At 38.6% G+C, this 26,955-nt stretch overlaps 2 protein-coding genes across 4 annotated transcripts; both read right to left on the minus strand.

Annotated features, from left to right (window-relative positions):
• Positions 1-561: 561 nt before the first annotated feature.
• On the minus strand, positions 562-12,763 carry LOC101743476 (spermatogenesis-associated protein 20). 2 transcript variants are annotated; one of them, XM_012695796.4, is made up of 6 exons: positions 12,513-12,763; positions 7,857-9,479; positions 6,953-7,161; positions 4,179-4,399; positions 2,659-2,791; positions 562-1,737 (listed from the first exon to the last, which is right to left on the minus strand). In XM_012695796.4, the coding sequence occupies exons 1-6, from the start codon at positions 12,656-12,658 to the stop codon at positions 1,598-1,600; spliced, it is 2,472 nt and encodes an 823-aa protein (XP_012551250.2). In that variant the 5' UTR covers positions 12,659-12,763; the 3' UTR covers positions 562-1,597. The 2 variants fall into 2 exon arrangements, with proteins under 2 accessions (XP_012551250.2, XP_012551251.2); XM_012695797.4 differs by having other exon boundaries at positions 2,674-2,791; positions 12,513-12,762.
• A 6,069-nt stretch (positions 12,764-18,832) lies between these two features.
• LOC101739799 (spermatogenesis-associated protein 20) lies at positions 18,833-26,313 on the minus strand. 2 transcript variants are annotated; one of them, XM_004932430.5, is made up of 6 exons: positions 26,061-26,313; positions 23,884-25,509; positions 23,598-23,806; positions 22,961-23,181; positions 21,519-21,651; positions 18,833-20,808 (listed from the first exon to the last, which is right to left on the minus strand). In XM_004932430.5, the coding sequence occupies exons 1-6, from the start codon at positions 26,204-26,206 to the stop codon at positions 20,669-20,671; spliced, it is 2,475 nt and encodes an 824-aa protein (XP_004932487.1). In that variant the 5' UTR covers positions 26,207-26,313; the 3' UTR covers positions 18,833-20,668. The 2 variants fall into 2 exon arrangements, with proteins under 2 accessions (XP_004932487.1, XP_012551249.1); XM_012695795.4 differs by having other exon boundaries at positions 21,534-21,651; positions 26,061-26,304.
• Positions 26,314-26,955: the final 642 nt, after the last annotated feature.

Here is a 26,955-nt window from a genome sequence, read left to right on the forward strand (position 1 = left end):
AATTATTTGCTTCTTTAATTCACGTCTGGGAGATCGAATGATATCTCCGATGAAGCTCGTAACACTACCACGAAGGCTTGAAATCGCCTAAAGGATAAGACGTCCGATGCATTCGTATCTAGCGATGCACCGGTGTTCGACTCCCGCTGGCAAGTACCAATTTTATAATGAAATACGTACTCAACAAATGTTCACGATCGACTTCCAAGGTGAAGGAATAACATCGTGTAATAAAAATCAAACCTGCAAAATTATAATTTGCGTAATTACTGGTGGAAGGACGTCTTTGTGAGTCCGCGCGGGTAGGTACCATCACCCTGACTATTTCTGCCGTAAAGCAGTGATGCGTTTCGGTTTGAAGGGTGGGGCAGACGTTATAACTATACTTGAGACTTTAGAACTTATATCTCAAGGGTGGTGGCGCATTTACGTTGAATATGTCTATGGGTACCAGTAACTCGTGTTCTATGGGCTTCAGTAACCACTTAACACCAAGTGGGCTGTGAGCTCGTCCAGCCATCTAAGCAATAAAAAAAATAATACAACAATAAAACACTCAGATCAAAAAAAAATTTTTATTACTTTTGTCATACATTGTGATGGCATGTCTGGGACATCAGCAATACCGGATAGTGACATCTTTCAGGTTGAAACCTTATTCGAAGAGGCGACGTAGTATTTAGCTAAAGGTATTTTAGCTTATTATACTCTGCGAACTCCATTTTAAGCTCCATTAAGGCACGAGGTTGAAATGTCAATTGCATTTGGAATGGTATGTAACGTCTCATATTTCCCTTGAGCGTAAAATTTTAGATACAGTAGTTTGGGGGGAATAGAGACTAGTTAGAATAGGGACAAATCTGGGGGATGTCACAATATTTTTGTTAGTTGTTCGATTTAACTTTGTTGAAAATCACTTTTATTTAGTATTTAAGAATATTATGTAGCTTAACTTAGTCATCAAAGTTTTGTAACTCATTGAAGATATTAAAAAGTAAATTATCTAAAGTTAAGTACCTACCTAACAACTAAATAGTGACAGCCCTATAAAAAAACTATTGTTGATACCTGTTGGTACCTGATTCACCCCAAAGCCAAGGCGAATCGGGTCAAGATAGTTTTTTCAGTTTTTGTGTATACATATTTTGTAATGAACTGTGTATAATAACGCAACGTATATAAAAATGTAAGCTTCCGGAAACATTTTAAACTCAATTTTATTGGTAAACCATTGAAAATTTGTGTTGGATTTGGAAAGGGTCCCGATTCCCCCCAATCTACGGTATTAAGCTTTTGACAACAAAACCAATATATGAGTCGTCTATTATCAAAGGCGGCAATCTGTACATTTGGACAAAAAAAATTTATTGATATGTCAATACAGATTTATTTGAATATAATCGTCTCCTTCAAAGAATACGGTTCAAAACCTGCATTAAATAAAGGTTAATAGTTAACCTGTTATTTATCTAAGATGTCGTTCCGAAGAGTTTTGTGACTGCCAATGGAATACAAAGTCAATAATTCGTTTTTCTGATTTACCAATCATTGTCCAAAAGTCAGATTGCCGCCTTTGATAATAGTCGACTCATATGCGCTATTTCTTGGCGACAGCAGCGGGTGTTTCGTCTAGCAAGTTCTCGAGTTGTTTGACGTCTGTGAGGGGAAGCGAACACGCGTAGCGGCGGCACACGTGCGCGCGCGGCCCTACATTCGCAGGCTTCACATGGTGCAACACTGGAACAACAAAATTAAATCTGCAATTGTCAAACAATTTTTTTTTATGGCTTAGTTGGGTGGACGAGCTCACAGCCCACCTGGTGTTAAGTAGTTACTGGAACCCATAGACATCTACAACGTAAATGCGCCACCTATCTTGAGATATAAGTTCTAAGGTCTCAGTATAATTACAACGGCTGCCCCATATTACTGTCTAACGGAGAAACTTTTTAATTGCTTGATATATGGACGATCTTATGACTAACCTGTGTGCTTAGCGCGAATTTTTTAATTGTCTCGATAGTGTAATAGTTAACTCAAATTTGTATGAAGTTGGAACGTTTGCCTATGTTTGCCGCTAGGGACCCTGTTTCAGCTGCATACACATTTGAGTAACTTACGATATCGAAAACGTTAAAAACTCGCACTAAGCACACTGGTGTTAAGTAATTACAGGAGCCCGGGTTAGAATATCTTATACTATGACGATAATCTTGTTATTAGTCTTATGGATAGGCCACCCCAGATTCTTCAGTTGGTGATCGAGCAGGATAGAGGGGGACCTCGTTTTTCGCTGTGTAAAAACCTTATTCATACTTCGGGCAGGGCAAATCCAAAGTTTTTAAAACATCAACTTCGTGGCACATTGTGACATACATTGGTGACACATTTATAGAATCCGGTAACCGCAGATATTTGTATCAGGTGGGCCATGAATTCACCTATGAATGAATTGAATTAATTTACTCATGTTTTATTTATTTTTTTATTGCATAGCTGGGTGGATGAGCTCGCAGTCCTCCTGGTGTTAAGTGGTTACTGGAGCCCATAGACATCCACAACGTAAACGCGCCACCCACCCTGAGATATAAATTCTAAGGTCTCAGGTATAGTTACAGTCATGTACGTTAACGATAAGAAGACAGAGTCCGGACTCACGTATGTCGGACATACCGGCGGGCGTGTCGGCGGGGTCGGCCACGCACAGCACGCGGCCCGGCAGCAGCCGCGTCCGCACCGCGCGCACCATCTCCAGCGTGCGCGGGTCCGAGCGGCCCCCCGAGATCAGCACCTGCCGACCACACCTTGCTCTTGCCCATTCTTTTTTTAAGGGATTTTATGACCTGGTAACTGAGACCTTTAAGTCATGTCTTATTTTAATTTATATATTTATATTTTTATGAAAAATGATATTATGGAGTGAAATGAAATGAAGACGATTAATTTGAGACATTAATCAACTGGGATATACTTCATTTCATTTAATCAACTTAAATGAAATGAAATATAATCTCAGTAAAATGGTGGTCATTTACTGAGATTTTTTCAGTGGACTTTTTGGAGGATCCCGAGAAGTTACGTCCAGCGGCTTTGTTTCATTTTCCCACATTTGTGCACTTTCACAGATATTAAACAGTTAATAAACCACCATTATTACACATTTAAACCCGAAGAAACACTAAATAGACAAAATAAAACAAATCACACAACTTCACTCCTCGCGTTCTCGTAAAAAAGTCCTCTTTTACCCATTCAAACATTCGGTGGTCACAGATAAAATTTAATATTCGAAATTTAAATTATAGAATTTGTAGCTAATATATGTATAGATATATTTATTTTTTATGTTTTGTTAATTGGCTACTAGTACTTTAGCTAAGCGCAAAGCGGTCAGTGAACAAGTGGGACGAAGTAAAAGCTCAAAGAAGTGTAGTGTGAAATGTGTAGTGGTCTGTTTGTTAATGGATACTGGAATAATTAAGACATTTGTGAATGAGTATGGAATGGTTTCTTACGACCAATTCAAACACAATTGAATTAAAAAGGAGTCATTAAAACCAGTGCTTTTTAATCCGACATCTTAGCTCGAAATAATCTGGTACTTTCACAAAATCATTCAATGTACAATGTTCATACTTACCAGTAATTTTTTTTTTTATTACATGATGTAATTCCTTCACCAGAGGTTAATCCTAAAAGCGTATTAGGTACGTATCACCTTAGAAATATTGGTAGGGTCAACTGCAGAATCATGAAAATCAATTTCAAAAACCATGTGAACACTTGAATATGATAACAGATGGTGTTAGTGGCTTAGTAATGACCCGGTAAGAAATCTGTGTGATTATTTACCTAACTACCGTTTAACTTTGAAATGATATTTTGTCCCTACTTCGATATTTAGATGGCCTTAATTGTCAATTAATACTATTATTTTCCTATACTTTCCATAAACTTTTGCAGTCAACTGTGTCTATCTGCGGAATCAGAACTACGGCATAGCCGCATTGCTCAATACAATGGCGCTGTTTTTTATTATTTAAGCCACGGACGATCTTTGGCAAAATTAAATTTAAAAACTGGTACTTAGAAGCTTGGTAAACCAGATATTCTAAATGGCAGAATCCGTGCTTCGTAGATCAAAAGAGAATAGTGTAGTTTTTCTTATGAATACTTGCCTTTGTGGGAGAATCATTGTAAAACATCAATGCGGACATCATTTCGGGTAGGGCAGTGGGCGAGTCGTTGAGACGTTTTGCAAAAGCCACAAGTATCTTTTTAGCCATATCTCTTTTCTTCTCACTGCCATTTTCTTCATCACTCTTGTCGGCGTGGGCCGCGAGCCGAAGCAGGTTGTGGCACGAAACACTATTACCCGACGGTTCGGCACCATCGTGATCTGAAAAACAATAAATGAATACTACTTTTTTTTATTGCTTAGATGGGTGGACGAGCTCACAGCCCACCTGGTGTTAAGTGGTTACTGGAGCCCATAGACATCTACAGCGTAAATGCACCACCCACCTTGAGGTATAAGTTCTAAGGTCTCATGTATAGTTATAACGGCTGCCCCACCCTTCAGACCGAAACGCATTACTGCTTCACGGCAGCAATAGGCGGGGTGGTGGAACCTACCCGTGCAGACTCATAAGAGGTCCTACCACCAGTGAAAAACCACTTTCAAGTATATACAGGGTGGTAATTTATGAGGGTGCAGTTAATTTGCTCAGTACTTTACACATTAAAGTTACAATAAATGGTTATAAATTGAGATCATAATAACGATAAGACCGTTTTTTCTAATCTAATGTTCGATGAACATGAAAGCAGTGCTTTTGTAAAAGATTTTATTTTAATGTAATTCAATCCTGGTGGTTAAAAACTTACTTCATCAATGTACTTTGCGGTAGGCAGCGGCTTGGCTCTGCCCCTGGCATTGCTGAAGTCCATGGGCGACGGTAACCACTCACCATCAGGTGGGCCGTATGCTCGTCTGCCTACAAGGGCAATAAAAAATAAAAAAAATGTAATATGGCGAAAGAGATGTTTAAAATGTTTTAAAACTGTGCTCCTATTTTATGTAAAACAGTGAAACACACTCAAAATATTGAAGGGAAAGTAAAATGATAATTTGGTTGGAAAACGAATCCACATTTTTTCTAGACTGGTACACGAAATATGTCGCTTCGCACCCAGCTTGAGATATAAGTTCTAAGGTCTCAGACTGGTTACAACGGCTGCCCCATCCCCTTTGCATCTAGACGAAGAAATGAATTAACTGAGAGACCAATCAATTGAATTGAATCACTGAGCTACTGAGCTAAATTAGTTATATATATCTTTAGAGCGAAATGATATGTTTTTTTTTATTGCTTAGATGTGTGGACGAGCTCACAGCCCACCTGGTGTTAAGTGGTTACTGGAGCCCATAGACATCTACAACGTAAATGCGCCACACACCTTGAGATATAGTTCTAAGGTCTCAGTATAGTCACAACGGCTGCCCCACCCTTCAAACCGAAACGTAATACTTCTTCACGCCAGAAATAGGCGGGGCGGTGGTACCTACCCGTGCGGACTCACAAGAGGTCCTACCACCAGTAATTACGCAAATTATAATTTTGCGGGTTTGATTTTTATTGCACGATGTTATTCCTTCACCGTGGAAGTCAATCGTGAACATTTGTTGAGTACGTATTTCATTAGAAAAATTGGTACCCGCCAGCGAGATTCGAACACCGGTGCATCGCTCGATACGAATGCACCGGACGTCTTATCTTTTAGGCCACGACGACTTCAGTATCAGCTCAGTGATACATTTTGCGCATGACTAATAAACATGGCAAAAAATATTATTAACGGGAGCGATTGTAACCGAAACTGGCACACTGCCATCTGTCGAACATTGGTGGAAAACTATAATTTCCGCTTACGATATTTAATGTCCTGTTACACTACGAATGAATTTGAAATTTTGTAAACCACGTATCAGTTAGTTGTTTCTGAGAATATTTATACAAAGATTCAGATTAATATATCAAACAAACGATCAAACGAAAATATATTATATTATTCATTATATATTTAAAAATTAACATTTATTTTGTTCAAAAATATAAGGTAATAATTTATCATTATTTACGATATTTTCAATACTCGATTCCAATATAGGATCTTAGCTTTTATGCCAGTAAGAAAAAAAACCGAATTGCATCAAACATTTTATGATCACCTTCCCTTTTCCATCTAGGTGCACAGCGCGAAATTTATCCACATTTTTATTTTATTCCAGTAGACGTGTACACGAATTTAGGGCTTATTGAACGGTTACTAGAGCTCAGATGTTAGCCCACTGAGTTTCTCGCCGGATCTTCTGAGTGGGTCGCGTTTCCGATCCGGTGGTAGATTCTGCGGAGCACTGCTCTTGCTAGGGTCAGTGTTAGCTACACTCCGGTTTGAGCCCGTGAGCTCACCTAAGGCCATCAGCTTAGGTATAAAAAAAAGTAAGTGGTATATACCACCAGGTGATTTGAGGTCGACGTTTCAATTATTTTGACGGTTTTCCTAGCACAATCAAATGGCAATTGGTCACACACATGAATATTAGACAGCTTTAATTACGAAATTTTACCAAATTTAAGAAGTTTTCTTTCATTTTTAGATTTATTGGATATTACAATGTTATCTTCGAAGTAATTTGTGAATATGTATTAGCTTAAAATAATTTAGAAAACACGGTATCTACTCTATACTCTATTTAATTAGGGTGTGTATTTTTCTGTATTCTAAAGGGTGTGTTATCATTTAATGATGTCTTGTTTGTAGACAAACATTTACTGTCGCAACAAGGGTTAAAGTACTCACTTTTGCTATCCGATATTCACCTTTTACTATTTATAACAGTTGTTCAAATAGTTAAATTGAAAAGATGTAATTAAAAACACATAAATACCTTCTTTAAGTCTCAACACTATAGTTTTATCTTCGGCTGAACACGTAAAGTAACCACCATCTTTTGAATCCCAGAACATGTCATTTTGCTTCAATTGTAATTCACGGGCCCAATTCAACCAACGCCGATCAAACGATGCTTCGTACAAATCGAGAAGTCCTTTGATAAGAAAAGCGTAATCATCCAAAAAAGCTTTTATTGGATTTTTCCTGTAACAATAAAAAAATATTTTATACACCAAACAAATATCAACTAAACTTTACTGGTGGTAGGACCTCTTGTGAGTCCGCGCGGGTGGGTACCACCACCCTGCCTATTTCTGCCGTGAAGCAGTAATGCGTTTCGGTTTGAAGGGTGGGGCAGCTGTTGTAACTATACTTGAGACCTTAGAACTTGTATCTCAAGGTGGGTGGCGCATTTACGTTGTGGATGTCTATGGGCTCCAGTAACCACTTAACACCAGGTGGGCTGTGAGCTCGTCCACCCATCTAAGCAATAAAAAAAAAACATTATTATTATTACGCCGGTAAGAGTAACGCCATCTATCGCCAATTAACCGAACGAATATCAAATGATCTAGTAAAGTCTAGAACGCTGGAGAGGTACAACGCCATCTATTGTCAGATAGCGGAAACACACACGTCGAAAATACTTGACTTCTGAGGAATGTTTTCGACGATTCTAGGGATGTCGTATCGACTATAAAAGCGTTGCAGAGATGGCACGCAGTCAGTTAGTAATCGGAACTACTGAAAGCGAAACAGCGAACGGATCACCTGAAGCTGTTTGTGAAGTGTTCTAAGTGCAAATACAGTTTTAAGTTGTACTTTGGTGGAACATTTATTTATCCCGAAACCCAGTGCGTAGCATTATGTATTATGGATTTTATAAAGATTAATCTCACATTTTTAAGATGTCCCCATTGTCATCTCTGTAACAGGAGTGCAGTAAAGTGGTCGTGGTTACATCGTATAGGTATTTTTTTATAAAATAGGCAGTCTTAATGGCATCATCAACAAAACTATTCTCTCCCAAACCTTGTCCAGCTTGTGCCAATGCAGATAGCATTAGCCCATTCCAAGAACACAAAATTTTTGTGTCTAAGTCTGGCCGGGGACGATTTTTTCGTGCATCATATACAATTTTAATACAGTCTTTGATGACTTGGTTAAATTCTTCAGTGCTTAAATTAAATTTTTGGATAATTTCCTCTTTACTGTCATAAATAATTAAGGCATTTTTGTGTACTAGTTCTCCGCGCAGGTCAGTAATCGGAGATATATTTCCTTCTTCATTAATAGAAAAATATTCACAAAAAATTTCCAAGTAAGATATATCATTTATCTTTTTATCATTTAGTAGTTCTTTTAGTTCATTATATTCCCATAGACAAAAGGCACCTTCTTTTTTATAAGTAGTTTCAAAAGTGGGAAACGAGTCTGAATCTTCAGCACTGAAATATCCACCAGATTCATGTCTCAGATCTCTGTTGACATATTTGATTATGTCATAAACTATATCAGCGTAAAATTCATCCTTAGTTGCCAGGAAGGCATCAGTGTAGGCAACTACCAACTGAGCTTGATCATACAACATCTTTTCAAAGTGATGAACATGCCAATCATTGCCATCTGAATAACGTGCAAATCCACTGCATACATGGTCATGAACAGCTCCTTTAGCGATCTTAGTCAAAGTGTACAAACACATTTCTAGACATTTTTTTCCATCAGGGTTTGATTTATCTCTAGCATAGTAATGGAAATGGAAATTTAAAATTGATGCGTGTGGAAATTTAGGAGCCATTCCAAATCCACCAAACTCTGTTTCATATAACAACATATATTTTTGAACACATTTGTCCCAAATACCCTCTCCTAAGACTACCGTAGATAGATTGTCATCAACAGATAATTGTTGTAATGCGATAATTACATGTTGACCGACCTCAAGACACTGTTGTGGATTTTCTTTCCATTTCTTAGCTAAAGTAAGAAGGGCTGTTTTGAAACCGAGATGCCCCCAGCGATCTTCTGGAGGGAAATAGGTACCTCCAGAGACCGGTTGAAGATCTGGAGTTAAAAAGACAGACATTGGCCAGCTTTCATTTCCTGTGGATGCCATGACAAAAGACAAATAAACAAGATCAATATCAGGTCTCTCTTCTCTGTCAACTTTGATGTTAATATAATGATCATTCATAATTTTTGCAACATTTTCATTCTCAAAGGACTCTTTTTCCATAACATGACACCAGTGACATGTAGAATAGCCTACTGATAAGAATATCAATTTCTTTTGCACCTTTGCCTTTTCTATAGCTTCTGGACCCCAAGGATACCATTGCACAGGATTGTGAGCATGTTGAAGTAGGTAGGGCGATTTTTCATTGATTAAACCATTTGTATATTTAGGTTTATCTGCAACTGATTGAGTTTTTGAACTTGAGGATAGCATTATAGTTTTACCATCACTAAAACTTCTTGTAGTTTTGCTGCTGATTTTATTTAGCACTGCAGTTGATAACCTGCAAATAGTGAAGGCAAAACTTAATTATAAAGAATAGAGATGATGGTATCAGCTTAACTCAAATTATGTCTCTACAGGGTGTTATGCTTCAAGATCACAAACAATTAATCTATATATATATATAAAACAGAGATACTATAATAATATCTATAGGATCACCTTTTTGCTTTAATTATTTAATACTAACTAATATCCATATTAATATACTAAAATGAAGATGCTAACACTCTGTATAAAACATAAATATACTATTTGTTTAGATTAAGATATCTATCTTTTATTCTTTTCCATCTATATATCCTTTAATCATAATAACATATATAATACAATAATAATAACAAAGACGTCGTCATGGCCTAAGGGATAAGACGTCCGGTGCATTCGTATTGAGCGATGCACCGGTGTTCGAATCCCAGGCGGGTACCAATTTTTCTAATGAAATACGTACTCAACAAATGTTCACGATTGACTTCTACGGTGAAGGAATAACATCGTGTAATAAAAATGAATGAAAAAGTGAGTCCGCGCGGGTAGGTACCACCGCCCTTCCTATTTCTGCCGTGAAGCAGTAATGCGTTTCGGTTTGTAGGGTGGGGCAGCCGTTGTAACTATACTTGAGACCCTAGAACTTATATCTCGAGGTGGGTGGCGCATTTACGTAGATTTCTATGGGCTCCTGTAACCACTTAACACCAGGTGGGCTGTGAGCTCGTCCACCTATATAGCAATAAAAAAAAACACATTTTTTTCTAATATTCATATATAATTTCATATTATATACTATTCATTATTGATGGTGCTATATTCATTTAGGAAGCCTACCAGCAGAATGACCTTTTGACATTCCATATCCTTTGAAAGGTTCTCTTTTGAATCTTGACCAGTGGTGAAAAATATAGTCATATCCTATTATGAGTTTGGCTTTCGACGAGCATTCCATAATCAAATTATTAAAAATTACAACCAGGACGATTCACACACTGTCACCTAGCCCTAAAGTAGGGTTACCAAGTTTGGATACCTGAGACCAGAGACTGATATACATACCTCCTACTTATTTGTTGATTATGAAGTGAAATCCACAAAAGTAAGTGAAGTCATCCAGGTGGCTTTGATACAAAAATTAATACTGTTCATCTTATTTTACATAAAGTAAACAAAACCATTCCATATAAATTCTATTACATCATATTTCTCAGACAGGTTGTTCCATGTGAAAGAGGGTGGTGACTTATTTTGCAACCTATACACACTATATATGGTAGGCATCTTGTTAGCACCTGAATCGACAATAACAATGTATAAGGATGAGACTGCTGTCCTGGCTCATAACATGGCGATACTGCTACATAAAATATGCTACAAAGGAACAAAAAAGAACAAATTATTTACAGACATTATTCTAGCTTAAAGCTTTCATAAAACCGTGTTCATTCATAAATTGTTACCAATGTCAGTGGCCTAAAGGGTATGTGGGTTTCCACTACACTTGTACTGAGCGAAGTCTGTTTAAGTACTGCAGCCTGTGGCTGGTACCATTTTTTTAGAATGACACACATGACCCTAAAACATGATCACAAATGACTTCACAAAGGATTATCAGTGTAGTGAAAATTGAACCTGAATTTTTTATTATTTTACCTGTTGGACCAAGGTTATAGGACTTATTGTTAGCCTGCACTAGTCCATCATCCTACCACAAATGCCACAAAAGAAATCATGTTTACTTTATGTGATTATTAGAGCATAGAACTGGCATATTTATGGAAACAATGTGTGACAAAACTACTTGGTAATTTCATATTTGATAGTAAATACAAGACAAATTGATTGCGCAAGAAACAAACTCAAATTATTTTTATTCATGAGGAATTAATGATCCCTTAGATTCTTCACAGCATTCCTTATAATCTAATTCTTGAATGCTGTTGGTCACTCATACTCACACTGAAGGTAGTGTGAATAACAATATGACCTCGTATGATAGACCAAGGCGATAATGGATAAGCTGGTCTAAGAAAGGCTCAAACTGATTGTGTGCCTGCTTTATGACTGTTTGGACAAATCAATTTGGTAACATACTAGACACAGTATGCTACCAACAACCAAACGACAGCTGAAACCCAAGACTAGGCAGCGCTTAGTCTGCAGACATTCAAGGCAAGCCTACTAAGGGGCACCAAGCATCCCTCTTTTGAGAACTAGTAAATTTCAAAAGCCTACAACTAAGCATTTTGGAGCTCCATGCTGGTTATTGTACTGTACAAATACCAAAATGTTTATAAGTTTATAAGTAACAAAGAGTCCTCTATACAGGTTTGAGATGGATAGAGGGAAATGAGACTGCAGCTCACATCCTTCTGCAGTATAATGGAACTGCATACCGTGGGCCAAAATAATTTGTTACTTTTGGGACCCTTCCCAAGATTGATGTCAAGAGGACAGGAGGGAAATATATAAAGACGGAAAACTTTATGTACACACTCGTTGTATCAATTGAACTTCGGATAGGTAGCCGTTGCGATGGACTTAGAAGCAATTGACGGACGATTGCGTACAGGCGCGCTCTCGTTTTCATCGCGAGACTCCCCGAGACCCTTTGACTCGAGCACAAAAAACCGACACACTTCCGAGAGTGAACGAGAGCTACGAGATGAGACGAGGGTGCCATGTACGCACCCGTCCTCGGCCTACTCGTGGTGTCTCGAAGAGCGTGTACAGCCGGCGTTAAAGACTTAAGAATCAAAACATGATGACTAAAATTTCATATTATATGCGTCTTTTCATTTTTTCATTTTTCATTTCATTTCACTTGATTTTAGTCTTAGTAATTAAGAAAATCCCATATGGAAAAGTATTATGTTCAGGTTTTTTTTTATAAATAATAATTTAAAAATAATCAATTTTGCAGCACGCAATCATGTTAGTTATTAGCTGATATTGTAAACATTTTTAATTAAACAAGATTTCATTTTAAATTTAATTAAGACTTATTTTCTTTGATATGAAAATGCTTTTATGTATGTAATACCTTTTTTGTGAAGATAAATTCCTGTAAATGGACACACGATCAGCGATACGCTCTTTAGAAGCATTTTGGTTTACAATTATGTTTTTGAGCACATTATCACTCGTCAAGAATTTTCGAAGTAGCAAAAAAGATCGAACACCTTCCATAATCAATAAGTAATAAAACGTTTTTGAATTTTTTGATTTAGATCATTTGTTTACTTTGAAAATAAAACAATCATTTTTTGCGGGAAAATAGATTTTTTTTAAGGGATTTTATGACCTAGTAACTAAGACCTTTAGGTCAAGTCTTATTTTAATTTATATTCTTATTTTTATGAAAAATGATAATGAAGTGAAATGAAATGAAGTTGATTAATATAAAACATGGTATGAAATGAAGACAAATGAAATTAAATGAGATGATATGTGATGAAATATAATCTCAGTAAAATGGTGGTCATTTACTAAGTCTTTTTCAGTAGACGTGTTGGGTTATTGGAGGCTTTGTTTCATTTTCCTACATTTGTGTACTTTCACAGGTACTAAACAGTCAATAAACCACCGTTACCATATTTGAACCTGAAGAAACACTAAATAGACAAAATAAAACAAATCACACAACTCCGCTCCTCGCTTTCTCGCCAAAAGCCCTGGGAAAATACGTTAATACGTACCACAGACACATAATAAAAGGAATAGAAAGTAGAAACAAGATACCAAATAATCACAGTATCACAGACTATGTACCCAAAGATGCTTGCGTTGAGCAAATACAACCGAGTGGTACACAAAAAAGTTATATTTTTCATTATGTTTCCATTGTTTTATAGATTTTGACTATCTTCTTGAAGAAAACCAAGAGCACAGACATTTTATGTTTAATTGGGTTAACTGGATGGGCTTAAAAAAGTGGCCACTACAAGCGGACATAATTTTGAAACATAGGTAGGGTGGAAGTCACATCTTTTTTATCTTCCTAGCGTTTTCCTGGCCTAGTACCAAAGTCCGCTTTCCTACTTAAACTCCTCTACTTTGACCGGTCTTCGATATCCTTCTGGGTGAGGTTATTCTCCTCCATATCCGCCCTTACCACATTTAACCAGAGTTTCTTGGCCCTATCGCGGGATCTTGGACCTAGTACATAGAGGTTGAGGCATTTATTTCCGATCTGAGAACAGCCATAAAAATTTATAAAAAATAACGAGAGTAACGGTGGACGCATTTTATTCTAGTGTGCTCGGTATAAAATTACCCAAATCAATTACATCAATAAATTTAAAGCATTTTAAATTTCTTCTTTGCCTTAGTTTTTTTTTGGCTCTCACGAAGATTTATTTTAACTTCATTATTTTATATAAAAGATGTATTTATTGTCTATTGTGTTAATCCTAAAATAAAAATTCAATTACATACATTTACCGATTTCCCACTTTGAGAAAGCGGCACGACATGAAAACCCTCTTGTGACCGCCGGTAATTACATACCCGATCCCGTGGACCGAATGGTAAGCAGTCGACGTCGCCCTAAGCATGTCATTACGGATCCTCCTGATCCAATAATGGTGCTTTTAGGTACCTCAAGCACTGGTCACCGTCCTCGTCGAACCTGTCGCTTGCGACGAAGGGCTCGACGAGCGAATTAACCCATAGACACAGCTCATTGAGTTTCTAGCTGGATCTTCTCAGCGGGCCGCGTTTCCGATCCGGTGGTAGATTCTGTGAAGCACAGCTCTTGCTAGGGCCATCGTTAGCAACACTCCCGGTTTGAGCCCCGTGAGATCACCCTCAAATATTAAGTGTATAATCTATGAGCTCACCTACTAGCTCGGTGAATCTAGAATAACCCCTCGAGGTTACTAGAATAGGTAGAAAAAAAGAAAAACCGATTTATGTCATTCGTATTTTTTATTTATAAAACTTGACTACGGATGACTAAAGAAAAAAATGGCTTACTTACTTTATCTTTTTTTTATTGCTTAGATGGGTGGACGAGCTAACAGCCCATCTGGTGTTAAGTGGTTACTGCAGCCCATAGACATCCACAACGTAAATGCGCCACCCACCTTGAGATATAAGTTCTAAGGTCTCAAGTATAGTTACAACGGCTGCCCCACCCTTCAAACCGAAACGCATTACTGCTTCACGGCAGAAATAGGCAGGGTGGTGTTACCCACCCGCGCGGATTCACAAGAGGTCCTACCATCAGTAATTACACAAATTATAATTTTACGGGTTTGATTTTTATTACACGATGTTATTCCTTCACCGTACAAGTCAATCGTGAACATTTGTTGAGTACGTATTTCATTAGAAAAATTGGTACCCGCCTGAGATTCGAACACAGGTGCATCGCTCAACACGAATGAATCGAACGTCTTATCCGTTAGGCCACGACGACGTTAAAAAGTTTTTTATATTATTATAAAGCTCATCAATAGTTACTAAATAAAAAGCGATAAGGCTAAACCGAAGAGCCAGATTCAACTAATTTGATTATTATTATAATTATTATTTTCACACAATTGTGTATTTAAGAGATACTAAGCGCTTAATAAAGTCTTTTGTGTTGTCCAGCTGGAGCACTGGGTATGAATACTCCAGAGGGTCCCACAAACAAGTTCGAAAAGGAATGGTAGCGAGCGAGGTGCGGACGTATTCTCGTGTGTATGCTTCGGTGGTTGCGGGTGAACTGTCGGCGCCAGTAAAGGCGCACGCGCGGCTTGCCAAAAGGAAAGCCCCCTCGGTCGCTACTCTTTGAATCGCGCCGGGAGCCGACAACGAGTCCCTGATTGGTCGCGGCGCGCGATCAGACGCGGCTGCCGACGCGGCAGGCGTTAGGGTTGCTATATACTCCCCCTCTAGTCCTGGAGAACGCCCTCGCTCCTGGACTAGGACATCAACAGCCTTAGCTGGGCGTCCACGTTTCCTCATAGGAATCACAGGTTTGGGTAAGGAGCCTTTGTTACCGTGATAACAGGTAAGGTCTTGGGTATGGTATTTCCCTAATATAATATCAGGCGGTTTCTTCGAAGGATTTAAACAGTATGGGAGTACTGATATTGGTGTATGCTCACCGGTTTCGTTGCGATGCTCTGCAAACGGAGTTGGACCTCCCCCTGCTCTGAAGATGTGTGCGTGCCTGTCCAGTACGTCAGCGAGCGCTTGCCGCTCAGCTGGCGTAAGGTGAGTACCTTCGTCATCTCTAAGGATGTCTGTAGCGGCGCAGGAAACTTTGCGCGACTTAGGTTCGAAACACAAATTATACTTTACCATCGCATCATCACTAAAGAACCAAACCTCTTCTTTGAAGTCGATTACTACTCCAGCTGCGGTAATAAAATCTATTCCTAATAACGTTTCATTATTGGTGGATTCAGGAAATATGAGGAATGGAGTGGAAATAATTGTCGTCTCTAGGCGTACATCCAGTGTGGTGGTAAAAACGTCCATAATGCGCACCACACCGTCGGCAAGTCTGACTCGTTGAGAGGAAACGCGGAGAGGATGGTTGTTCTTCTGGAGCGTATAGCGTATGACCCGCGATGCAGTGCTTTGCAGCTGTGTCTATTAAAGCGGTGCCGTCAAAACCCAGTATATTTATGTTAAAAATCGGCCGTACGTCACGACCAATAGGGGGTCCCGTAAGATCGTCATCTCCGCCGCAACCATAAAAACAATCAAATCCCATTACATCACGCTTATTCCCATATTTCGGAAAATTCGGGTTTATCCCGTTTTTATCACAATAATTTTCAAATAATGGTATACAAATATTACTGTCGCCCGGACATCTTTGATGAACAAAATTTGAATCCTCTGCGACCGCGCAGGTTAATGTTTGACATTGCCCGTTTGCACTGACATTGCGGCAAAGATGTCCGTCGACGCCAGAAAACATATCCAAATTATTATTTTTCTTGAAATAAAAATTCTCTTTTTTAGGTTCGGCAACCAAAGAGTTAACATTTTCAGTTGTGGCGGCTGAAGGGTTAACATGAGTAATGTTTTCGCTCGGACTATTATTATTTTTGCGATCGTCACTCGATCGATTACATGTTATGCATTTCGTGTTGCATGCAGTGATATTGTGGTTCTTTTCTCGAGAAGAACCTGGGCGATCAATACGAGCTCGATCGGCATTATCACTGTTATCAGTAACCTTAAGCCGCGAACGATTTGAATTATAGGCAGCAAAATTATAATTTTGTGGAATTCGCCGCTGTTTATACTGTGTGTAGGTATCGGTGTATGCATCACTATTTGGCAAAATAGGTATAAAAGTTTCATGCACTAAATTAGAACTATGAATACGGTCTTTTACTGATTTGTTGTTTTCAAATTTAAAACACACTTGAATCGACACAATAAAATGACTGATCACTTTTAACTTCACTTTCACTAGATTTCGAGTGAGTTTTATTTTTAGATAAGTTAGTATGAGATTGATCACCTTGTTTTGAATCTAACTTACGACACTGGTTCTTCTCGTGACCGAAGAAATGGCAATACGAACATTTCGGGCGTCGCTTTTTTCCGACGGAGTCAAATACACGCGGCGTTCCGGGAGCAAGCGGCGGCTGCGTCGCGGGCTCGTGGCCGGGGGCGGCGCCGCTCGGAGCGCACGCGGCCGTGCGCGCTGCAACTGCTGGTGGAGGGCGGGTGCGTCCGGTGCCGGTCGTCGACTCGTATGGTTTTCTTGCTAATTCTCCCGTCGGTCTTGAGGCATCGTGCTCGTAGCGAAGTTCGTCCGTCGCGTCTTCAATTTGGCGCGCTCTTTGCAGGAGCACGTCGAATGAACTTACTTCGTCGCGGCGAAGTCTCTCCCGTACGCGGCGGCTGAGGAGTCCGTAGATCATGTCCAGCTGGACTTTCTCGCTTAGGTCGCCGGCAGGTAGCTTCGCGAGAAGAGCGCGCGTCGCAGCGATGAAACGGTCCGTTCTTTCGTCGTTTTGTTGACCTCGTTTGAATAGTTGAGCGTATATACGGTGTGGAGGTCTGCAATCACCGAAAACGTCTCGTAGGGCTGATACGGCATCGTACCACGAAGATATGGAGGACTTCACACCCAGCCACCAGACGGCAGCGTCGCCGCACAACATCATGGACAATCCTCGGACGGCGTTCTCATCCGAGATGTCGGAGCAGTCGCGATACGCCTCAGCCGCATCCAGGAAGGCATCAAGCGACTCACCTGCAGTCCCACTAAAGCGCGCGGTACATCGGGCGAAGTTCGCGTGTGCATGTGATGCGGGCACTGGTGTTGATGTGTTGTGCCGTATCGTTTCAAATAATGATTTCAAAACCTCTGTTTGGCTCCGCTGTAGTGCCTCTACTATTGTTGACACGTGCTCGCTGGAGAAGGTGGCTTCGGCGGGGGCCACGTGGCTGTCGCCGGATCGGTTGTGGTGATTGGAGCGCGAGGCGTCAGCAGCGCCGATTTCGCAGGCGGGAGACGCGCTCGTAGATGCTTCTCGAAAGGACTCGTAGATTATGCGCGAGGTGTCACCGGCGCCATTTTCTTGGGTGGCGGACGCGCTCGGGGAGACCGATCGCGGGACGCGGACAGACGACGGGTCCGTTGCATCATCATCCCTGCGATTTCGGCTAGCACGGTTATCACTTCGAGTGTTCACCATGATCATGAGTTCACAATTTTATTTGCAAAACCGATACGATTCGTCGACTCACCGCTAGATTTTCCTTACCACGTTGAGGTGCCAGTTTTGTGTTGTCCAGCTGGAGCACTGGGTATGAATACTCCAGAGGGTCCCACAAACAAGTTCGAAAAGGAATGGTAGCGAGCGAGGTGCGGACGTATTCTCGTGTGTATGCTTCGGTGGTTGCGGGTGAACTGTCGGCGCCAGTAAAGGCGCACGCGCGGCTTGCCAAAAGGAAAGCCCCCTCGGTCGCTACTCTTTGAATCGCGCCGGGAGCCGACAACGAGAGTCCCTGATTGGCCGCGGCGCGCGATCAGACGCGGCTGCCGACGCGGCAGGCGTTAGGGTTGCTATAAGTCACTATTATTACGAGATTAAAATAGAAGACGCACTAAATTGAGAAATAAATAGTAATTTCTATCTGTTTAAGGCGAACTAATTTGTAATCATGCTTTGTTCACCGGATTTCTTATTTTCTAGAAAAGCAAACGCTAGAAATGCAATATTTTTTCTTTAATCGCTGTGTAGATAATGAACGCGGCTAGGCGTGTTTTGATAAATGTTTTAATTATGGTCATTAATGTGTATACTGTCTAAGGTTAGTATACTTACTATGAAACATGCTCACCGTGGATCTCAAATAAAACTGTAAAAAACTTTCGTTTTCAATAAAACCAAAATATAACGTTTAATATTTATTAAATAAAATATCACGAAAACTTAAAATATGCTCCAAGCAATATGTTCTTTCAATAAATATTATGAAATAAACGTACCGTATAGCCATTTCATGACTTTTCGTGACTTAAATTGCACGTCATCACAAAACAATTCTCAGACTGAAATTTCGAATGAGTGAACCAATCAGTTTTCTCAGCCTTAACATTTACCTTCGAGCGACTTAAAATTTATTTTTCAATTAAACAATATAAATGAAGATCATCGATTAAAATTATGTGTTTATAGCTAATTTAAATGACTGACTACTACTACTTATAAGAGATATTTAGATTTTAAACACGCGTTGAGATCTGAATTTGTCAGATCTTACACTTTTGTTAGTTAAATAGCACTATTCTAGAGATTTCGATAAATTTAAATATAAAAGCGGTTAGATCTATTTCACAAAATTAAAGGGTAGAAATCAACCTTGGTTAAAAGCATCTGAAACCGAAGTTGAGTGCTTTTTATAGTTTGAAATAACCAATGATCTGTTAAACATAAGGTCTACTTTAGTATATCCCAAGCCCCGAACACTGTAAAAGTAGTTTCTAAGAAAAATCGATATAAAAACTCTTGTGTGCAATCGTTATAAAATATAATGTTATCGGCTATATCGTTTTGTTTGCAAAATTACAGCACGGCTATGGCTAATTACTATGTCACTATGTTATGTAATATATATTATGGGTAACACGAAAAAGTATAGTTATGATTAATCATCACTTACACAATCACGATTTAAAAAATCGTAGTTCCATATTTTATTTATTACGAACGATGGTGCACTCTAATAGTTTTAACAGAAGCGTGTATTTTTGTTTACTAATAAAATTGTCAGGAAAACATCAACACACATTTGGCAATCGAATCAATATATATTTAATAGATATATTTTAACGGTACATGACCAATAGAGGAGTACCACAATAATAAGACTAAGCATTTTTATATTTCTGTTCCAAATGAAAGTCTAAAACAGCACATAATAAAACTCTTCTAATTATGTGCACCGTGGAACAATTGCAGTGTCATTTGTATACCTACCTTGTAAAAACTAGCGATCCCGCGATGCGCCTCATTAAGTTGTCAGTATTCTGCATTGTTCAATATCAGAATGTTATGCGTCTATAGATTATGCACTCTATGATATCATGAGATTTTTTTTCAGGTTCTTTCAGGTGATAGGGCTAAACTTGCCTGTGGTGGTCCGTGGTGCAGCCTCAGAACTTTACTTAACGAACTTCGAAATCTTCCGAATATTAGAACAAATTTAGTGATGGGATATAATTTTCATTAAAAATGCTGACTAGTATAATTTATAGGCATATATAGGTTCCCTATTAGTGTAGTCACAAAACTGATATTCTTATTGCCTTATGCTAAGGAAAATTATGACTTATTTTTAATGAATTTCCTTTATGTTGGGGCATCACCTCTGCTAGCAGACGGTGTATGTGAAAACAGACCAGGAAGAGGGTCTCACCGCCCATCCGTGTGCTTAGTGTAACAGCGCCCCTAGCGGCAAACGCAGGCGAACGTTCCAACTTCATACAAATTTTAGTTAACTTTTACGCTATCGAGAACGTTAAAAAACTCGCACTAAGCACAATGGTGTTAAAAGGTCACGAAAGCCAGAGCCCGCAGATACCGTGAATACCTTAGTTTTTCCTGTAAATAAAAATTTCAATGTTTTTTTTTTTTAGGATTACTGGTGGCCCGGAGGCCTTTCCAGTTTCACCAGGACAGGCTTTCAATGTTATATTTGTAGCAGCAGTATAATATGACTTCTGCTAGGCTACTTCTTAGCCACAGCAGCTGGTGTTTCGTCTAACAAGTTCTCGAGTTGCTTGACGTCCGTAACGGGAAGAGAGCACGCGTAGCGGCGGCAAACGTACGCCGTGGGCACGTCGCCCGCAGACCTCACACGGTGTAACACTGGAACAGCAAGTGTACAATTAATAAGCCCCATATTTACAAAATGTAGAAACAAATACGTTACGAACACATCGGAACGGTCCCAAATCAAATAGTGTGTATGTAATGTATAATTATTAATTGGTTATCCGGTGATATAGATAACCCAAGGAATATGGCGAGGACTTATATGACACAACAAACAACAAAGATCAAGATACATTAGTTTTTCATTAAAAAGTACAGTAAAATATTGTAATCGTCATCCGCCAACTAATAATAATTGCTTCATTAGGCAGTCTCCATATCTGATTTCTCCACCTATGTATGACCCTAATTTCTGCTCGAGTACGCAGCCCGCATTGGTTATCCATTTATGATTTTTTTTTTATTGCTTAGCGTGAACGAGCTCGCAGTCCACCTGGTGTTAAGTGGTTACTGGAGTCCATAGACATCTACAACGTAAATGCGCCACCCACCTTGAGATATAATTCAAAGATGTCTCAGTATAGTTACAACGGCTGCCCCGCCCTTCAAACCGAAACACATTACTGCTTCACGGTAGAAATAGGCAGCGTGGTGGTATCTACACGCGCTGACTCACAAGAGGATCTACCACCAGTAATTACATGTTGCAAACCAATCACGCTTTTCTTTCGTTCAAACTCGAAAACCATCCATTTACTCATGTACGTTAATGATAAGAAGAAGAAGACAGAGTCCGGACTCACGTATGTCGGACATACCGGCGGGCGTGTCGGCGGGGTCGGCCACGCACAGTACGCGGCCCGGCAGCAGCCGCGTCCGCACCGCGCGCACCATCTCCAGCGTGCGCGGGTCCGAGCGGCCCCCCGAGATCAGCACCTGCCGACCACACCTTGCTCTTACCCATTCAATCATTCGCTGGTCACAGATTAAATTTAACCAGTGGCCCCGCAGTAGTCGAAATTCGACTATAATTAATTGAAATTATAAGTTTAAACATTATGATGGTTCTATTGTCAAACACTATTATAATTCGATAATATAATTACAGTATTCGCCAAAACTGCACTCTAGATCAATAATATTAAAGACAAACAATATTAATCTATTTTCAATTCGACCAGACTTTAAGCAATAACAAAAAGTTTCCAAATTGACAGCAAACAAAGAGTACCTATATTTTTATGTATGTGTTGTGTCAAACACATGGTAGGGTGTATAATGATTTCTTTATTGATTTAAAGTATCTTTTATGTATTATTTTAAAAAAATATTAGCATTGTGCGCTCCTTCTCTATATTCTCCATAAGTGTGAGAAATTTCATACTTCTCCGTCCGCGCAATTTTCGTAAAAAGGGATACAAAGTTTTTGCTTCACGTATATAGATATTCGAAATATAAACGATAGAATTTGTAGCTAATATAATATGTATAGATATATTTATTTTTTATGTTTAGTTAATTGGCTGCTAGTACTGTAGCTAAACGCCAATGAAAGCGGTCAGAGGATAACGGAAACTGTCGAGTCCTCGAAATAATCGGAAATTGTTGTCAAACTTTGTAACTTACAAAATGTACGTATTTTCGTAGCATTGTTTATTAATGTGTGTCTTAGGCGTTCATTCATCGCCTTTTAGATTAAGTTAAATTTTATTAGTTGTTTCTTCAGGGATGATTTCCCGAAAGTTAGGATGATTGGTACGCCGCCGCGCCGGTCGCTTTAACTGGTGGCTTTTTATTTCAAGACGCAGGAACAGTCTCATTGCCCAACTGGTGTTAAGTGGTTATTGGAACTCATGGACTTTACACCATGAATGGCGAGACCGTAAAACCGTGAGACATGAGGTTTAAGTCTAAATTGTATCCCCTCCCTTTAAAAATAAGAGCTCGTTGAACTTCGCGGTAGAATTTGTTTTTCCTAAAGATAACATTATTTAGATACTTATTTTTACAACTTGTCATTTTTTTTTATATTTTGGATATAGCCAAAAGGCTGAATGACAAAGAAAAAACTCGTGTGCAACACTGTTGTCAATAACAGTGCTGTCAATTTTTATTGACAGCACTCTGCGCTCCAGTCCCCAGTCAAATTCGATGGATTGAAACTAGCTGTAGATTTTAGTAAATTTAAACATAAACTTTTCACCTTATATCATAATTAAAACTTAATTTAAACGTTAATTCTTGCCTGTGTAGGAGAGTCACTATAAAACATCAGTGCGGACATCATTTCTGGTAGGGCAGTGGGAGAGTCATTAAGACGTTTGGCAAAAGCGACAAGTATTTTTTTCGCCATCTCCCTTTCCTTCTCGCCGCTATTTTGTGGATCACTCTTATCAGCGTATGCCGCGAACCTTAGGAGGTTGTGGCACGAAACACTATTACCGGACGGTTCGGCACCATCTTGATCTATAATCAAATAATATAAAGGCTATGTTTGAGAAGGTAAAACAAATAGCTGCTTTACCTATTATAGTCACAAAGTCTGAAAAAAAAACGAATAAATAGCCATAATAGTAAATGGTTGTAGTAGATAATTTTTTTTTTGTTCTTTTAATTGGCCTATTATCTAGTTTCGGTCAGACAGTGCTTTTATAAAAAAAAGCTATGCTAGCTAGCTAGTTATAATCGCTGCTCTATTTCAAGTTTCTTTCCCTACCTTATCGCTGGTTTGGTAAATATCTATTTACTGTATTATTCATGAACAGGTTCTAATTCCACTTCATTTAAAGTTCTTTTTGAAGTGCTATTAACAATTCTGATTTGTTAAAAAAAATGATTACTTCATAAATTATTATGCAATGTATTTCCAAATATTAAATTACCTTCTTTAAGTCTCAACACTATAGTTTTATCTTCGGTTGAACATGTAAAGTAACCTCCACCTTCTGAATCCCAGAACATTTCATTTTGTTTATCTTGCAATTCACGAGCCCAATTCAACCAACGCCGATCAAATGATGCTTCGTACAAATCGAGAAGGCCTTTGATAAGAAATGCGTAATCGTCCAAAAAACCCTTTATTGGTTTTCCTCTGTAACAAAAATAATGAATGCAAAAATACTGGATAATTAGCATTGCAAACATATTTATGGACTTTAATAACATTACATTTGCATGACGGCTCCATTTTCATCTCTGTAGCAGGAGTGCAATAAAGTATTTGTGGATACATCATAAAGGTTCTCTTTTATAAAATTTGCAGTCTTAATAGCATCCTCAACATAGCATTTTTCGCCCAAACCTTGTCCAGCTTGTGCCAATCCTGACAGCATTAATCCATTCCAAGAACACAGTATTTTGGTGTCTAAATCTGGACGGGGGCGGTTTTGACGTGCTTCGTACACAATCTTTATACAGTCATTGATGACTTGGTTAAATTGTTCAATGTTTAAACCAAACTTTTTTGAAATTTCTTCTTTGCTCTCATATATGATTAAAACATTTTTGTTTACCAGCTCCCCATGTGGATCACTACCCGGAGATATATTACCTTCTTCACTAACAGAAAAATATTCACAAAAAATATCCAAGTAAGATATTTCATTTATCTTTTTATCATTCAATAGTGCTTTTAGTTCACTATATTCCCACACACAGAATGCTCCTTCTTTTTTCTTGGTAGTTCCAAATGTAGGATACGAATCTGCGTCTTCAGCACTGTAATACCCACCAGATTCATGTCTCAGATCTCTGTTAACATATTTGATGATATCATGGACTACAACAGCATAAAATTCATCTTTAGTTGCCAGGAAGGCATCAGTGTAAGCAACTACCAATTGAGCTTGGTCATACAACATCTTTTCGAAGTGAGGAACATGCCAATCATTGTCAACCGAATAACGTGCAAATCCACTGGATACATGATCATGAATGCCTCCTTTTGCAATTTTAGTCAATGTGTACAAACACATTTCTAGACATTTTTTTCCATCAGTATTTGATTTATCTCTAGCATAGTAATGAAAGAGAAAATTGAAAATTGATGCTTGAGGAAATTTTGGGGCCATACCAAATCCACCAAACTCTGGTTCATAAATCAACATATATTTCTGAACACATTTGTCCCAAGTACCCTCTCCTGGAACTACCGAGGATAAATTGTCATCAAGAGATAATTGTTGCAATGCTGAAATTACATGCTGGCCAGCTTCTAGACATTGTTGTTGATTTTCTTTCCATTTTTTAGCTAGAGTCAGAAGAACCGTTTTGAAACCCGGACGGCCCCAGCGATCTTCTGGAGGGAAATAGGTACCTCCAGTGACTGGTTGAAGATCTGGAGTTAAGAAGACAGACATGGGCCAGCCCCCACTTCCTGTGGAGGCCATGACAAATAATAAATAAACACGATCAATATCCGGTCTCTCTTCTCTATCGACTTTGATATTAACATAATGTTCGTTCATAATTTTTGCAACTTCTTCATTCTCAAAGGACTCTTTTTCCATAACATGACACCAGTGACATGTGGAATAGCCCACTGATAAGAATATCAATTTGTTTTGCACCTTTGCCTTTTCTATAGCTTCTGGACCCCAAGGATACCATTGGACAGGATTGTGAGCATGTTGAAGCAAGTAGGGCGATTTTTCATTTATTAAACTATTTGTATGTTTTGGTTTATCTGCAACTGGGGGAGTTTCCGAACTAGGTGATGCCATTATTATTTTATTATCACTGAAACTTCTTGTGATCTGAGAAGGACTGATACTATTTGGCACTACAGTTGACAGCCTGCAAATATTAAATTAAGAATTTCTTATTTACACTATTTTTTAATATAAACAACTTATATTTGAGACATTTAATACATAAATATATTGTTCAATAAATTTTGTTTTAAATTTAGAAAACAAATCTTGCAGCAAACAAGTCTTGTACCTATTAGAAAACAATTTTTTTAGGTTGAAGTGTTTAAAACAAGTTATTTCATAAAACTGTCTAATCTACTTGATAGGTGCAGTGAAAAGAGGTAATTTAACCTAGTTTTGTTTCAAATTAATTTGTAGAAAATTTACGTTTAAATAAAAGATTTTAGTTACAATTTATTATAATAATAATTCTTAATAAATTTATTAACCAGGACTAATAAAATTCTTTTTTTTGAACCCCGTTGCACAAGGTCATTTACGTTGTTAGTAAAGCCACCATGTAAACAACAACAAGGTCAATCAGTAGATATTGTGGACGGAATGAATTTGCACAGTAAAGTTAAGTTTTAGAATAAAAAAACAGTTAATACTTATTTTGGTCCAAATAATAAAATATTTGTAAAATAAACATACCTTTTGTGTAGGCCCAAATCCCTGTGAATGCACACAGGATTGGTGAAAAGCTCTGTAGAGATATTTTGGTTTAAATTAATGTTTTTCAACCTGTTATCACCCGTTGACAATCTTCGAAGCAACAAAACAGCTCGACCACTAGGCATAATAATGTAATAGAAATGAAATTATTGATTTTACCACATGAGATTTCCCTTTATTTTTGTTTTTATTACATAATGTCATAATTCATGACAATATCGATTTTTCTTCGAACGTCATTTATGAAGGCAAAGGCCTATGATATTATTATTCCAGGTTTTCGAAATTACATTTTTTTTTATGTAGCAAGATGAATCCCGCCGTAGTTCGGTGAAACCAGATGTTTCATGGTCCTTCGAGACTAATTGGTAATTAGGTAGAGAAAAAAAGAGATAAAGGTGATGCTTGATTTCTGCACGATGGAGTGTCAGGGTGAATTTTCAGCTCTTCTTTTGTCACACCGAATCTCCACCCGGATCCTGTTCTCGCAAATTCTTGTCAAGAGCACGAGCTTGGACACCAGTGAAGCAACTAATGAAAATCACGCTTTATCGCTCTGCGCGTTGCAATTATGATTAGGAGGAACCGGGTCACCGAAGGCCACGGTCCTAGATTCACGCTAGTTTTGATTGTGCAGATGAATTAACGATACATGTGGCATATTATTGGTGAACATCGAAGAGTCCGCTAACCGAAAAATCCGATGAAAGTCCGACGAGCGTCGGATAGACGTCTCGTGAAGCGCGTATCAGTTTAGTTGAGAAAAGGTTGGTAGCTCTTTTCAAATCTTATCTCGGCTTAGGGATAGAATGCTTGTGTGGAACAGCGTTCTCTATTAAAATTTTTATAATCCATTCTCTTCTACCAGCCGTGA

Source organism: Bombyx mori, chromosome 17 (genome assembly GCF_030269925.1).
Source record: "Bombyx mori chromosome 17, ASM3026992v2".
Taxonomy (NCBI): Eukaryota; Metazoa; Arthropoda; class Insecta; order Lepidoptera; family Bombycidae; genus Bombyx; species Bombyx mori.